This window comes from Lathyrus oleraceus, chromosome 1 (genome assembly GCF_024323335.1).
Source record: "Lathyrus oleraceus cultivar Zhongwan6 chromosome 1, CAAS_Psat_ZW6_1.0, whole genome shotgun sequence".
NCBI classification, from domain to species: domain Eukaryota; kingdom Viridiplantae; phylum Streptophyta; class Magnoliopsida; order Fabales; family Fabaceae; genus Lathyrus; species Lathyrus oleraceus.
Window position 1 is genome coordinate 116,279,337 of NC_066579.1, and position 16,160 is coordinate 116,295,496.

The 16,160-nt window shown below is 33.1% G+C and overlaps 1 protein-coding gene across 1 annotated transcript; it reads right to left on the reverse strand.

The window, feature by feature from the left end:
• Positions 1–4,903: 4,903 nt before the first annotated feature.
• On the reverse strand, positions 4,904–5,689 carry LOC127115509 (protein GLUTAMINE DUMPER 5). The gene has a single exon (XM_051047039.1). The coding sequence runs from the start codon at positions 5,468–5,470 to the stop codon at positions 5,177–5,179; it is 294 nt and encodes a 97-aa protein (XP_050902996.1). The 5' UTR covers positions 5,471–5,689; the 3' UTR covers positions 4,904–5,176.
• Between the last annotated feature and the right edge of the window lie 10,471 nt (positions 5,690–16,160).

Sequence of the window (16,160 nt, forward strand, 5' to 3'; positions counted from 1 at the left end):
CAGGTAGCAGATGGGAAGATGAATGTGGAACAGTGCAGAACTGAGAATCAGATCGCAAACATCATGACGAAGGGAGTACAGGTCGAAGTGTTCAAAAGACTAAGAGCTATGATGAATGTAGATACCTTAGACACAATGAATTAGGTGGTGTGTTGAATTGTAATTCCTTGTTTTGAAGCAGGTTGCTCGACAGAACAAGGAAGTGTCAAACCACCTAGTATGTTGAGTTGTGTTAGTGTGTTGAAGTGTCGAAGCATGTTGCTTCACACAGGATTTCGACTTAGGTCTATTTTAGTAGTGTTAGCTATTTTGGGCTTTTAGAGTTTTGGGCTTTGGCTTGAGGTCCAAGTTAACCTAAATCTACAAATATAGGGAGTAACCCTTATTTTTGTAATAAAGTGAATAGAGCATTCATAACATTGTATTCACAGTATTTTGCAGTTGCAAAGTGAATAAGAAGTTTTCCACAGTTTGTGGGCAGAGAAAACTCTGCAGAATTTATATTCTTCTTCTCCTTCATCGTTCTTTACACTCTTTCTTTCTCCATTGTTCTTTTCTTTTATTGTCATTGTGTGGGTGATAACAATCTTATTCATCAAGATTGATTGAAATTCTCCATAGATTTTGGGGAATTTCCAACAATAAGCCCTAGTATAAATTATGAGGTAAACATCATCGAGGAAGACGAAGAGCTACCATACATAGTGACGAGGACAAAAATAGGAGCATCAAGTATATAAAGAAAAAATTGCTCATATTCTCTTGTCAAAGATTGTCTTTGTCGACAAGGATTTACTAATCCCTTATTAAAGTGTCTTACAAAAGAAGGATGAAAATATTTTTTTGGAAGATATTCATAAAGGCTCAACAAGGGAACACCTAGAAGGAAAAATGATGGCAAATAAAAGCGTTTGAGGCGGTTATTTTTGGCCAGCCATGAACAAAGAAGCCAAGATACACATCCAGAAATTTGGTGAGTTCCATAAACATAGTGATATACACCTCCCTATGGAAAAAATGAGCAGCCTATCCTTTACTTGGAAATTCCCTTAGTGGAGAATGGATATACTAGTACTTTTCCCCTTAGCACTATAAGAACTGAAGTTCTTGATTATATCCATCAATTACGTAAACAAAGTGGGTCGAGGCAGAGCGATTGAAAAAAACTACTAGCCATAACATCATACGCTTCTTCCAAATGAACACTTTCACTTGGTTTTTTATCCCTTGAAGGCCATAAAGAAATCCATTAAGATGGAAAACATAATATCCCAAACTGAATCGATTAGCCCCATTACTACGTAAAAGCCATTTCATAATTGTGGGAAAAGGGATACCACCACGCCTGACCAACCGTTGTAAGGTAGGAGTAGTTGTAAGTATGATGCATTAGTGTTGATTGTACCCTTATTATTGTCATAAGTTTAGACAAACGTTTATGAACTAGTTTCCAAACATTATTTCTCTCAAATTGATTTTACTCATATTGCATAGCAAGAGATTAATGCTCGTCAATGAAAGGTTCATTTACATCATTTGCCTCAACTTTATAAATAAAATCCATAAAGTTACATACCTAGTTAAGAGAGTGCCGATTTGTGACTCCCTTGAAAATATATCCTATGACATTTTGGAATGAATGGTATTTTGTTATCCTCCACTCCTTAGGTAGATCTCGATGAACATTAATTGTTTCTTTGTTTTTATTAATTTTAGTTCTATTATTATTTTGATCTTGGTCTTTCTCTATCTTGATATTTATTTTGGTATTTAATTGTATCTTGATATTGATCTTTATTTTGGTTTTGATCTTTGTTTTCTAGAAGAGTATTCATCATGATACCTACACAATCAAACACTTATACCTCTACCAACTTGGTTTTAGTTTCATTATAGGTAACATGGAATGATTCTTCTATAGTCACGATTATCTTATTAAAGATTCTAAAATCTTTACTAGAAGTGAAATATCCTAGGAATAAACCTTCATCAATATTAGCATCTAATTTTCCAAGGTTATCCTTCTTGTTATTATGGACAAATTATTTGCATCCGAAAACAGTGAGGTGAGAAATATTGGGCTTCTTTCTGTTGTATAATTTATAGGGAATCAACTTTATAATTGATCTTATCAAGACACGATTCATTACATAGCAAGCAATGCTTACTACATCAACCTCAAAATACTTAGGAAGGTTAGTCTCATTGAACATCATCCTCGCAATCTCTCCAATAGATATATTTTTTAATTCAAGTACCTCATTTCTTCGGTAGTTTGTGGAGTAGAAAAAGGTGTGCTCAATCCCATTTTCATTACAAAAGTCATTAACTTCTATATTTTGAAATTCATCCATGTGATCACTTCGGATAGGCGTCATGCTTAAGCCTTTTTCATTTTGGATAAGTTGGAACAATGTGCAAAAGGCAACAAATGCATCTCTTTTGTGAGATAAGAAAATTGCCCAGACCTAGTGAGAATAGTCATCCACTATTACATAGTGAGGAGACACCGTCATATCATCCACCATAAATTGAAGGGTTTCTCACCTCCTAAATCACTTGGGCATTATGAACAACTTTTACAAGGGAAGCCTTGGCAAGAGCATGAGCTCGAGACTTTTTATAAGCTTTAAGTTTTTCATCTATTGCCATGTTATATAAATAAATAAAATTAAGTTAATAATCCACGGAGAAAAGTTAAAGCACGACTAAGAAGATAGTCGAACACACCTAGTAGACTCTTGGCATCCTCCCGGTTAAGGGAATAAACAAGAAACAATGTATACATATGTCGATACTCCATATGTTACCCGTTGGACTTGCGGTCAAAGAAAAAAGATCTGGTTGAAACCCTTAATAAAACCTTGGATTGCTGAGAGACATTCCCCCTCAAATATAGAGAGATGTGACACCTTAAAAACAAGGTTTTCTTTTGAATGACAAAAATGTTTTCATTTCAGCATCAAGGAAACTTAGGTATACAAATCATTTTGCCAACTTCTTCCTATAAATAATAGACATTCACGTGGGTCTCGATTGTAAGATACTTTACAACAATGTAGTGAAACTTAATTTTTTTCAAATACTTTGTAAAGACTTCAAACATCTTATGAGATTTCTTTAAAGGGATTATGTCGTATAAGAGAAAAAAACTTAATAAAACCTTCAGAGACGCTTCTCGAAAAGCTCTAATAAAGGTACAACAATTAGGGTGCAATTGTGAGGATCCCACCACCATGTAACAAATAAATTCTTGCTCAAAGGTTAATAAAGGGGAGAAATAACTTCAATTAATTGAAAACAACTTCAAACACCTAGAAGGAAGGGTGAAGAAACTCTTGAAAAAAAATTGGACGACAACTCTTCAGGCATCAAAGGGGCCTCCCACTTCTTTAACTACCTCTTATTTTTCCGATTCTATTGAATCGAGGTACATCAAAGGAGTACTCATGTAAACTTCATTTACCCAAGAGCATGAACACCATTTCTCTTCATCAATTATAGACTTATAAGAATACTTGATGACATGAATCATTATACCTAATAAGGTAGATCGAAGAGTGAGATTAAAGGAAAATAATGTTCATCCCTCTCTTTCCCATGTAAGGAATGACGACAAAAATAGTGTGTACCAGTAATCGAACACCAGCACCTAAACTAAAACCTTAATCAAAGGAGAAAATATGGAATAAAAGAAGGGAAATTAAATATACCTCATCAAACTATTTGATATAGCCCTCGAAGAAATATAAAACTAGTAATTAATAATAAGAACTTAGCAAAAAGGAGCTTTGAGAAAGTTGAAGGAAAAATTAGAGCACTCAAGAGGGAAGAAAGCAACAACGCTCTCAATATGAATGAAACTTGCACAAAGAAATCAGAGGTAGAAAGAGGGAAAAACATAACACATTTAAATATTTATGCACATTTTTCTCAAGAAGGAGTCTGGGAGGTGGAGATCCAACAATCTAAAGGCAATAGAATTGAAAGGCTATATATCCACCAATAAACAAGTACCGCATCATCAAATATAAAATCATCAAAATTCTAATTACAAGTAAGATTCTCAAAAATAACAATCACACTATGTCTAGTGATAGGACATCACCTTAAGCATTGCAAATAAACTTATGGAAATAGCGAAGACACCAAATCTCAAGAAATCATATTGTTTCTTGACAAAATAAAGAGATAATAACAAAGATTAAAAGGTATGTGCCATGTTGATGATCCATTAATACTACTACCATAATAAACTAAAATAACAAACAACCCTTTGCCTTCGTCCGACCAGGTTTGGGGGAAATTGTTCCCACCTATGGTGACCTCCACGACAATAACAATCCAACAAGTGTATGAGCCAATAAAAAAGATGGCCCGACCCGACATAACCTTGTGAACGGTTAGGTCGAACTACTATTTAGAAAAGTGCGCCAGAAAGAAGATTGTGGGACCTTGGAAAAGTGATTCAATAAGGACCGTTAGATGACATAACAACTAATATTTTGACACCAGTCCTGCGCACGAAGGTCCTTGATCCATTAAAACTCTAGAATTGACTTATAAAAGAGGGACAAACATAAAATTCAATATTCACTCTCTTTAAAATCTAAAATACTTCACTTTGCCTCATTCAAATAATGATTTGTCCGTCAGAATATTTTCAAGTATCATCCTTAACGCTGGCCAAAATATTAACAAATTACGGATTATTAGGACTCTCTAAAATCAAATTTGAAACCAATTTCATGTTCATACTTGATCAATACACATATTCTTTACACAGTAAAACCAATTCTCTTTTACTATTCCAAAAAATTTAACTTTTATTTATTTTTACTCAGAAGATATAATTCTCAATTGTATACAAACTAAATTCTTTCAAAATCATCCCTCCAAAATCTAAAACAACCATATATACTTCATATCATTTCTACTCTAAGACTTCACATCTCATACAATTATCATGAGTTTAAATAAATAGTACAAATAAGCATCAATGGACAAGAAAACATTAATAGTAGCTATTTTTCTTTCTTCTTCATTTTCCCTCCATTGTGCTGATGATTTCAATCATGACCATGGCTAGAATTCTCCATAACCATCACAATTGTAAGTTTGAATGAATCAGCAGCATTTTCCACAACACAATCACAATTTGAAAAGATGCTTATGTCTAAACCATTTCTTCAGTATGGCATGTTGATGAAACAGGTTTAGCCAAGTATGTAGGATTACTATCTCCAGCCATTATTACAACAATCTTAGGCTCTAAATCCATCACCTTTTCCACATTCTTGATAGTTTTCTCTTCATTTGCTAAAGTGGTAGATGTTGAATTATCATGACAAGAACAAGCTAGAACAATTAATGCAAACGTTGCAATTGCAAGCATGAGAGCTATGCCACTATAGAGGTAAGGAACAGGAGAAGTAACGGTTTTGAAACCGCCACCAGCAGCTACATCCATATTCCAAAAATGAACGATAAATTTTCCTCTATTAATCTCTCTTCTTGCTTCCTTCTAGTTTTTGGTTTAAAGTTTTGATATTAAAGAACAAGAAAGAATTAATTTATAGTGCATGTTAAAGCAACACAATGAATGAAAGTGCTATGATCTATGAAGTTACATGTGGAATTGTGGAAGAAATTTCTGTTTATTCCTTTCTTAAAATTTTGGTTATATAGTTTCAATTTGTCAAACAATTGTTGATGTTTGATTCTTTCGTGTGGTGGTGAAGCATATATCTAATCATGGGCAAATGTTTCTTTTTCATAATATGGAAGTTTCTTCATCGGTTGATATTTGAGCTAGCTGTCAATTGTTTCATTGTCAAAATTAGAGGAGGGCCCATGTGATTGTCTCAAACAATTGCATACGTTCTTTTGTTTCATTACTTTTTCTCTAAGGATACTAGATTTGTCTTGGACAATAGAATTTGAATTTATATAATAAGTTGAATATATTTTTTTGATAAAAAAATAAATGTTTTTGCACTTCTTTAGATCCTAATCTCTATATAAATTTTACACAACAAACTACTACCAAAAATACTAAAAAACCCATATATATATATATATATATATATATATATATATATATATATATATATATATATATATATATATATATATATATATATATATATATATATATATTCAATTGAAAGACACTAGTCTTTTTTCAAGCATATATTTGTAATTTCTTCAAAACTTAAATAAATATATATTAAAATATTTATTTTGCTATATCTTTTTACAGTTAAGTCTTATTTTGAATATTTCATTTTATTGATGTTGCATTAAATTTAAAAAGTGAGTCAACAAAAAGTAGTTAATACATACAATTTTACTAACTTGACACATATTTAATTGTTATTAATTAATTAATTAAATTAAAAATTTATTTTATATATTTAAAATTACAATAGTAATAACAATAAAATATTTAATTTAAGGTTTAATTACCGTTTTCCTCTCTCTATTTTATTTGATTTACGAAAATATTTTCTTGATTTTAAATTTAAACAATTGTGGTCCCCTATTTTAAATTTAAACAGTTTTGATCCCCTCTCATACTTTTATACTTAAAACTAACGATGTTTTAATTTTTTAAATGACAAATTACTTGTAAAACATGACAAATAATTGAATATAAATTTATTATTGAACTTTGTAGATAAAAATATAAGTTAAAAAATAAAAAATATCATCAAAAACTGTAATTAGTGCTGAGAGCGTCAAAATAAATAAGGAGATTAAATTTGTTTGAATTATAATGGTAAGATTAATTTTGTGGACTAAAACTGTAATTTAATCTAATTTTAATTAGATAAGAATTCTATATGAAACAAATATTTGTGATTAAAAAATATTTTTTTTAAAAATTATCGTCAAAATAAAAATTATAAAAAAAATTTAAGGACATTTTACATGAAATCTAGAGTTTGAAATTAAGTCATCATATTTTTACATGCCTGAAATATTTAATTGATTATGTGTTGAACACTACGGAAAAAAAATGAACAAATATTTATCATTAATCAATTAATTAATTAAATTATATATTTTTTATATTTTAAATAAAAATAAAAACAATTTTAATATAATAATTTAAGTATAATGTAGATTTATCAAAATTGTTATTCATTTCATGATCGGGTCACTTTTACATCACTTTTTTAATTGTGATATCTAACTCATTTTACTGAATATTTAAGGCATTATTCTATATATACAACTTACAATAAATTCTATTTTTTCAAACATTATTCTATATTTTTAAATATTAATAAATTAAAAAATAGAGTATTTCACAACATGGATTTACACAAATAAACATCACTCAATTGTGTTCATTTAATTAAAATAAAATATATGACAAATATTTTTCATTGATTAATATTAAACACAACAAGGAATTAATATTCTAATAGATTATTATAATAAATATCTTTCATTAATTACTATTAAACACATATTTGTTACTAATATGTATAAAAAATACATTTCAAATATTTATCATTGACATATATATATATATATATATATATATATATATATATATATATATATATATATATATATATATATATATATATATATATAAATGATGATTTTTTTATTCAAATAATCCACTTTTTCAAATTTATTCCTATAATAATCCAGATTTTTAAAAAAATCCCAAAGTATCCCACTTTCAAACAAAAAAATTTGGGACGAAGTGTTGTTGTCATGCGAATCGGCGACAACTCTATATTTTCTAATAGAGGTGTCAATTGGATTGACGACTACATATGGTGTTGTCATTTCAATTGGCGTCAGTGTACAAATTGACAAAGGAAATGTCAATTGACTTGACACCAGTGTATATTATAATTTTTTTTAGCATAAGTAGTAAACATTAATATTTTATTAAAAATACTTTTACACACAGACGATCAGATTGGTCATACCGAACACCGATTCCACACCCCCTAGCTACCCTAACTCGTTATACTCATTGTTTATTCAATCCATGTGTTAATTCTCTAACATATCTGACATACATTGTTATTTACCGACCTCAGATAGGTATGGCTTCTAGATAAGCCTACTTATGATTCCTTAACATAGCGCTAAATTGTCCCGACACAATCAATTGACCACTAACTCCTAACATTACTTATTGCACTTCATTTTATTGCCATTTAATTATTGCCCTTTAAATTCAAGTCATTTAGTTTATGTCATTTACTTAATGCACTTTACTTTTATGTCTCATTAATCATAATCTCACTTCATACTCTATTCATTTTGCCTTATTCAGCTGTTGCTTCTTATCTTGTTTGATTGATATGCTTGTTAATCTTAATGAATCAAAACATGATAAAGTGACTTTGACTTGATCTTAAACCTATGATTGACTTGTAGTATTTATGACCTCTTTGGACCTTGGACTTAGTATTTAGACCCTTTACTTGACTTGGAGTGACCTTGCACCCATGGACCTTGTGGACACTTTGACTTGCCTTTGCTCCTGTGTAACTTTTGAACTTGTGATTTGTGTTCATCTATTTTATGCCTCTTGCTTTTTGCATTCATCTGCTTAGGTTTAGCACACTTTTGCACACACATGACTTTCTCTTGGGCAACCTAACAATGAGACATAGGAAATTACACTTTGCACCCACATGGATTTTTCTTGGGCTACCTAACAATGAGACCTTATGCTAGTTTTTGTATGATCATGCATATTGTTTGTTCATCAATCTCACTCCTTTGATTTGGTTTGATCAAATTCCACTTTGATCAACTAGGTCCTTTCATTTGTTACACTTCCCCTTAGTCTTTGTCAAGTGATCATAAGTCCCTTGATCACTTGATAGGACTTGTCTTTGTCACTTTGGAGCTTTATTCGCTCAACAAGTACAAGACTTACAGTGGACTACATATTTCCTCAGCAGATCTCAGTTCATCTGACTCATCCCCACAAGCATCTTTGGGAATCTTCTTCAACAACTTGTCAGACATTGACTAGGCTTGTATGCCATGAGCCTTAAGAAACATAGAATGATGATATGGAATCTTTCCTACACTTGTCTATAATATATATAAGTACGGGATGAATGACTCAGTTGCTCAGAGTATTTGTCTCTGTTAATAGACTTTAGTGCAATTCCAATCAATTCACTGTCAAGTCTGCAATTGGCCCTATGGCTCCTTTTATCTTTCCTTTTGGTTTAAACATCATTGCAATCTCTGCTAGGGACACACCTTCTTTGGTTAACCCCTTATCTTTTTCTTTTGGGACACACCTTCATGGTTAACCTCCATTCCTTGGTTATGACACCACAACTTTGCGTTGACACATTCATGGTTATAAACCCCTTTCTTGGTTTTGACAACACTTTTATCTTTCTGTTCTTGGTTTTAACACCACAATTAAGGGACACACATTTTGTGGTTAACCCCTTATCCTTTTCTTTGGGACACACCTTCATGGTTAACCCTCATTCCTTGGTTTTGACACCACAACTTTGGGTTAAGACCTTCATGGTAATACACCTCTTTCTTGGTTTTGACACCACTTTTATCTTTTTGTTCTTGGTTTTGACACCACTTTTATCTTTCATTTCTTGGTTATAACACCACAATTCAGGGACACACCTTCACGGTTAACCCCCTTTCTTGGTTTTGACACCACTTTTATCTTTATGTTCTTGGCTATGACACCACAATTCAGGTTGACATCGTCATGGTTATATACCTCCTTTGGGACACACCTCTTTGGTTAACCCCCTTTCTTATTTTTGACACCACCTTTACCTTTCTGTTCTTGGTTATGATAACCACAACTTTGGAACACACCTCTTTGGTTAACCCCTATTTCTTGGTTTTGACACCATAATTCAGGTACACACCTTTATGGTTAACCCTATATCCTTTCATGGTTTAAACACCATCCTCTTACCATGTGATACCCAGTGCTTTGGTAAGACCATTGCTAATGAGTCCCTATGTTTTGACAAGTTCCTATTTCTGTTGGTGTAAGCCCTAGATACCAATACTTTTGGTACTTGTATCGAATTATTTATTAGTAATAAAAGGTTTTTTCTTTATTATGTTCGTTTAATAAAATCCCTAGAATAGCTAGGTCGTTTAATGTATCAAGTGTGACTTAATCATGAGATCCCATTAAACATAAGGACATTATTCTTAAAGCATCTGTAGTCGAGCTTTGTTGTGAAGTGGGATAATACTAAAGCATTAAGATTATTATGTATATAGACTGATGATCACATCTCATGGATCATGGATAAGGAGTTATCAAGTCTTAAACATAGGTATGACTATTAGGAGTAATATTTATACTGGGTTGACCTGCTATGACAATACTATATAGAATGTTATGCAAAGGGTCATAAGTTATTCTCATGGTGATAATGGTGTATACCACCCTTCAACCTGAAACTACTATGGACCCTAGATGTAGAGTCGAGTGTCTTATTGTTGATCAAACGTTGTTCGTAACTGGATGACCATAAAGATAGTTGATGTGTACTCCACGAAGCATGTTGAGGGGCATGAGTGACCTAGATGGAATTTGCCCATCCTGCATAACAGGATAAATGTCTACGGGCCCAATATTGAATTGGACAAGGATGACACGGTTTATGCCTTGTGTTCAATATAGACATATAAGGGCAAAAGGATAATTGTACACATAAGTATTATCACAAAAGGATTTGTAAGATCACATGAAATTTTCGTGTCTTGGGTAGCAGAGATGTGTTGCTAGATACCGCTCACTGTTTATTATGTTAAATGCGTGATTTAATATAATTGCCAATGCCGCAAAAACCTAAAGGGTCACACACAAAAAGGACGGATTGATGAGAGATAGAGTAAATAAGGAACATCGTGAGGTACGGTGCACTTAAGTGAATTGTAGAACATCGTAAGATACGATGCACTTAAGTAGAATATGAAATATGGTAAGGTACCACGTGCTTAAGTGATTTTGGTATATCATAAGATATGGGCCACATACACTTAAGTGGGCTTTTTAGCTTACAACCCACACAAATGGTTCTATAAATAGAACCCTTGTGCAGAAGCATTTGTTCAAATGAAAATTTTGTTTCTCTCTCTCTCTCACTCAAAGCTTTCATTCGTAGCAGCTAGCACTGAGACTGAAGGAATCCGTTCGTATGGACTAAGTAGAGGTATTGTCACCATTCAACGTTCGTGATCACTCCTTCAATTTGCATCAAAGGTTTCAATCGCCACAAGAGGTAACGATTCTATCACTGATCATGCCCATTCGTAAGGATCACTAAAGGAGAAATTTTTAACTTCCGTTGTGTTTTGGATCGCTATTCACCTTCAATTTCTTCTACCTTACCATATGAGACCCAATGCTTTGGTAAGATACTTGTCATGTGAGTCTTAGTGCTTTGACAAGTTCCTGATTTCCTTACTTACCATGTCAGTCCTAGTGCTTTGTAAGCCTTTTCTTTTCCTTTGGCTTAAACACCACCCTTAATCTCATCTTTTTTCAGTCTATGTCCTCCTAACTATGGAGCTCTGACTTCCTTATTTCACTATAAGGATACATAGGCACGAGGATGAGAATCATTGGCGAGTACTTTCTCCGCTTTCTTTCCTTTCCCTCTTTTCTTTCTTTGCTTCCACGAACTACGAGGCTCTGACTTTCTCATTGCACAATGAGAATACGTAGGCATAAGGGCCACAATCCTCCTCGAGCACTCTTTTCCTAACATATTTTAGGTTTTGCAGGTACATGAAGATAGAAACACCCATTTAAGAAAGAGCATTAAAAACAGTTCCCATAGAGTACCATGGATGTGATGGGTGTTAATCCCTTCCCCTTGCATAACTGACTTCCTTACCCATTTCTCTTTCACTTGGGTTTTATAGATATTTTCCCTTCCCTCTTTTGGGATAAATAAAGTTTGGTGGCGACTCTGTTGTATCTTCGAGTGTGCACTGCGTTCGGTGCTTATTTTGTGTAGCTTCACCCCTCAGCTTCTTCAACTCTCGGTCCCAAATCCTCACTGTAAGACCCTAATTTTGTCCCTAAGACCCCTCATGGCATCATAACATTGCATTTGCATAGCCTCAAGGATCATAAGCATCTTGGTTCCCCTTGCCTTTGGGTGGGACTATTTGTGAGTGGTTTGAGATCACCAAGCATGCTTGAATTGTATATCCTTGCTTTTCTCATTTTATTCACTAACCAAAAGCACAAAAATATGTCACTAACATCTTTTGTTTGTAGCTTGAGTAACCACAAGGTCAAAAGCTTCTAGGAGGTCATTGGTACAAAGACATGGTCAAGAGGAGGAGAAAGCAAGCATGGTAATGGTTCCCAAAGCTCTCATCCATAAAATATGCCTCCCTAGTATCTCAATTCATCATGTTTGATCAAAGCAAGTCAAAGGATTTGAGGCTGGTTCCTCAGAGAAACCCTAATTCATATGTGCATCACAATGCCTTGCTCATGAAGCAACCTCAGCCCATGGTCAAATATAATCAAGGGAAGTTATTTAATTCATCATTTCATACATGTTTGAACTTGTTTGAGTGTACTCAATCATAAATTCATCAAGGTATGAGTCATGGACTTGAGAAGTTGATCAGTCAATTCATCTAACTATTTTGAAATGTACTGAGACCTAACTTTTTATGTGTTGGTCAAATGGAGATGGTTCCAAAATCAAACATGTTCTTAAGGACAATATGAACAACTTTCATGTTCATCAAAAATTGATTTGAAGCTTTAAAGACCATTTTCCACTCCAATACATTATAGGTCATTTTGACTGAAACCCTAATTTTGGGTCAACTTCCCAAGGACATAACTCACTCATTTTTTATGATTTTGAGGTGATATCAAATTCATTGGAAAGCTTAAGATGTCTACTTTAAATGTTATGTTGGACAAAATTTCAAAATCTCAAAGAAAATACATGTGATAATGCAATACATTATAGGTCCTTTTTGACCAAAGGCATTAAAAGTCAAAAAAGTCCAACTTCAAGTGCCTATAACTCTTTCATCAAAAATACTAATGATGCAAAATTTAAGTCCATTTTGATTGTCTTGAAAAGATCTATAACTTTGATGTTGGAGGTTTTTCCATTTGGAGCTTGCATCATCAAAATAGAGAGGCTTGAAAGTTGGCCAATTTTAGAAACCTTGCCTTGACATGTTTTGCACATCACCCTTCAAGCTCAAATTTCACTAATTTCCAAGGCCCAAATGAAGTTTTGACCAACATGACATTTGTTCCTTATGCAATAAGCTTTCCAACCATTACTCATAAGCTTGCATTTTGATTTTGGACATGGCATTTTCGAAGGCTTTAATGTAATAGTGCATTTTGTGAAAATCATTTCAATTGCCATGAATGATCCATTAATACACAATCTGCACGTCCAATTTGTACATGATGTTGATCAGCTTCCAAAACCAAGTGGAATTGGGCCCTCCATGCGTCTGTACAGGCCCATGCATGGAGGCCCTTTCCATTCATGCAAATTTCAAATCATGCATTCAGCATTGCCTTGCCTATAAATACATTGCATATGAGCTTCATTTCACTAACCTGAAGGCGCCTGAACCTCTGCTGAATTGAAACCTCAACCATACTCAAAGAAACTCTCTCTTTTCTCTAAAAATTTCAGATCTAGAATTCAGTTTCCTCGACTGTTTTCTTAGATCTAAAAGTTCCTAGACCTCTTCACCTTGATCCATTGAACTTCTGTTTTGATAAAGCAAGAAAGGTATCCTGCTCAATTCACCAGAACTCAAGCTTGCACTCCAACTGGTAATTTCCTCGATTCTCTTCATCCATGGACCTTTTTGCTTGGATCTAATGTTGGCTGAAGTCCTCTCAATAGAGGCGTTTGATTTGTGCTTTCAATTTTGCAAAAACATGAAGTTCATGATGAACACCATCATACTTCCAGCTCTGATTTCTCCATTTATAGGGATCTAGAGTGGAAGTGCATGGCATAGGAGTGATGTACATCACTTCCTCTTTCGATTGATATATAGATCGCACGTTTTGGTTGCCTTTTTATTTTCTGCAACTTGGCCAGAATCTGGGAAGCTTGCCGGAGAAGATGAAGGCTCCGGTGGCTTCATCATGTCCAGTTTGAATCTGGACCGTTGGATGTGATCTCCAGATTCAATCATAGCCATTGCTTATTATGACCTTTTATTCTTTCCCATGTGGTGGCATTGACTGTGGTGTTTCATGAGCGCGCGCCTCTGGATCCTTGGATCTGTCAGCTCAATTAATGAGCTCAGATCCAAGGGCTCTCGTTTTTTTGCATTATTTCAATTTCTGTTTTTATTTTGTTTATTTCTATTTATTTCAAAAAATCATATCTCTCTCATTTTAATTCCAAAAAATATGGGACCAATTGCACTATTTCCCAAATAAATTCTAGTTTCTATTTCTGATTTTTAATATTTTTTATTTTATCATTTGATATTTTTTATGAATTTTCTCTTTTCTGGTTATTTTTAATTCATTTTAAATAGTTTCTGATATTCAAAAAATACAAAAATATTTTCCTAACCTATTTGAATTATGATGGATCTATGAAAAATATTCTCATCAATTCTTGAATTGATTTGAGATTTATTTGAGATTTTAGTTCAATTAGGTTATTTTTATTCGTTTTTAATTGATTAAAAATAGTTTCTGACTTTTAAAAATGCTGAAATTTTTTGTCAATATTTGTTTGACCTTGTTGAACTTAGGATAAATCACTTGGACCTTTCAAGGTTGATTTGAAGTGATTTTGAAGTTTGACCTTTCTTTAATATTTTAATTCAAGTTTATTTTTAATATTAAAAATGCCAAAAAATATTTTATTCTTTTCTTGACTTCCAATCTTCATCTCACTTCTGTTTTGGATTGTTTGACCTTGACTTTCAATATTATTGGTCAACATATGAGGATTGATACATTTTATTCCATTTAATGCATTTTATTTTGTCATTTCCATTCTCCATTATTCATCTTCATCTCCTTCTTCTTCTTCTTCTTTTTATTTCTTTGATCAATGAATTGAAGGTTGATAAGTTAGCATTTATTAGAAGGATTTAACCTTCCTTGATTCAAATCTAATTCATCTTGATCAATTGATCAAGTGAATGGCTTTGCATTAAGGATAGGCTGTCTTTTAAATCATGCAAAGGGCTTAAACCAATACAAGATCAATTCTCTTCTTTTTGGCATGGCAAGTTGTTGGGACTTGGTTCACTAATCAAGACTCCTAACCTGTGTTTGTTGCCTACATTATTATTGACCGGCCTCAGATAGTTGTGACTTCTACATAAGTCCAATTACGATTGCTTAACATAGCGCTAAATTTGCCTTATGGCACACTAACTACTAACACTAACTATTGACAATTAACATTTAACATTTACTTAATGAAATTTACTTTATGCAATTTACTTTAAGGCAACTTACTATTCTTGCACATATTATCCATTTGTTTTTCCTTTGCTCATTTGAGCACATGTTTATGTTAATATCATTTGCCTTTTGCTCACTTGAGCACATAGTTGTGTATATATTATTGTGCTTGTGTTTTGTTTTGTTTGTTGTGGACCAAAGTGCAAAGAAATGGACTTAGTTTCTAGGACCTTCCCTATGCAAAGAAATGGAGAATTGGACTTAGATTCTAGGACCTTTCCTTATGCAAAATTGGAGTAAAAAAGGATCTTAATGATGATGGATTAGAAGGACCAAATCTCTAAACCTTCTCTTGTCCATTCTTATTTTACTTCATGGAACTTTTGATGTGTGTGCTTTTGTGCTAGGAGTTTCCATTTGAGCTTAATTGGAGGACCATTGCCATGTTCATCCAAAGTGGAAGATACAAGATGCATTGAGGATCTCATATGAGACTTGTTTGTTTGCTTATACTTTGTGGTTGCTTTATTCCAAAGGATGGGAGCTACTTGGATCATCAATATGGTCTCAAGAGAGGAACTCCTAGTGTGGTTCATTTTCTTATCCCTCACCTTTTATTTTCCTTAGGACTTAGCCATTCTTCTTCTTCTCTCCACTCTAACCCAAGCCAAAACCTTTTGCGCAAACATTTCATTTGTTTTCAACATTAGAAACCTAA

Coding starts and splice junctions, on each gene's coding strand:
- LOC127115509 (XM_051047039.1), bottom strand. CDS start 5,470: ATGGATGTAGCTGCTGGTGGCGGTTTCAAAACCGTTACTTCTCCTGTT.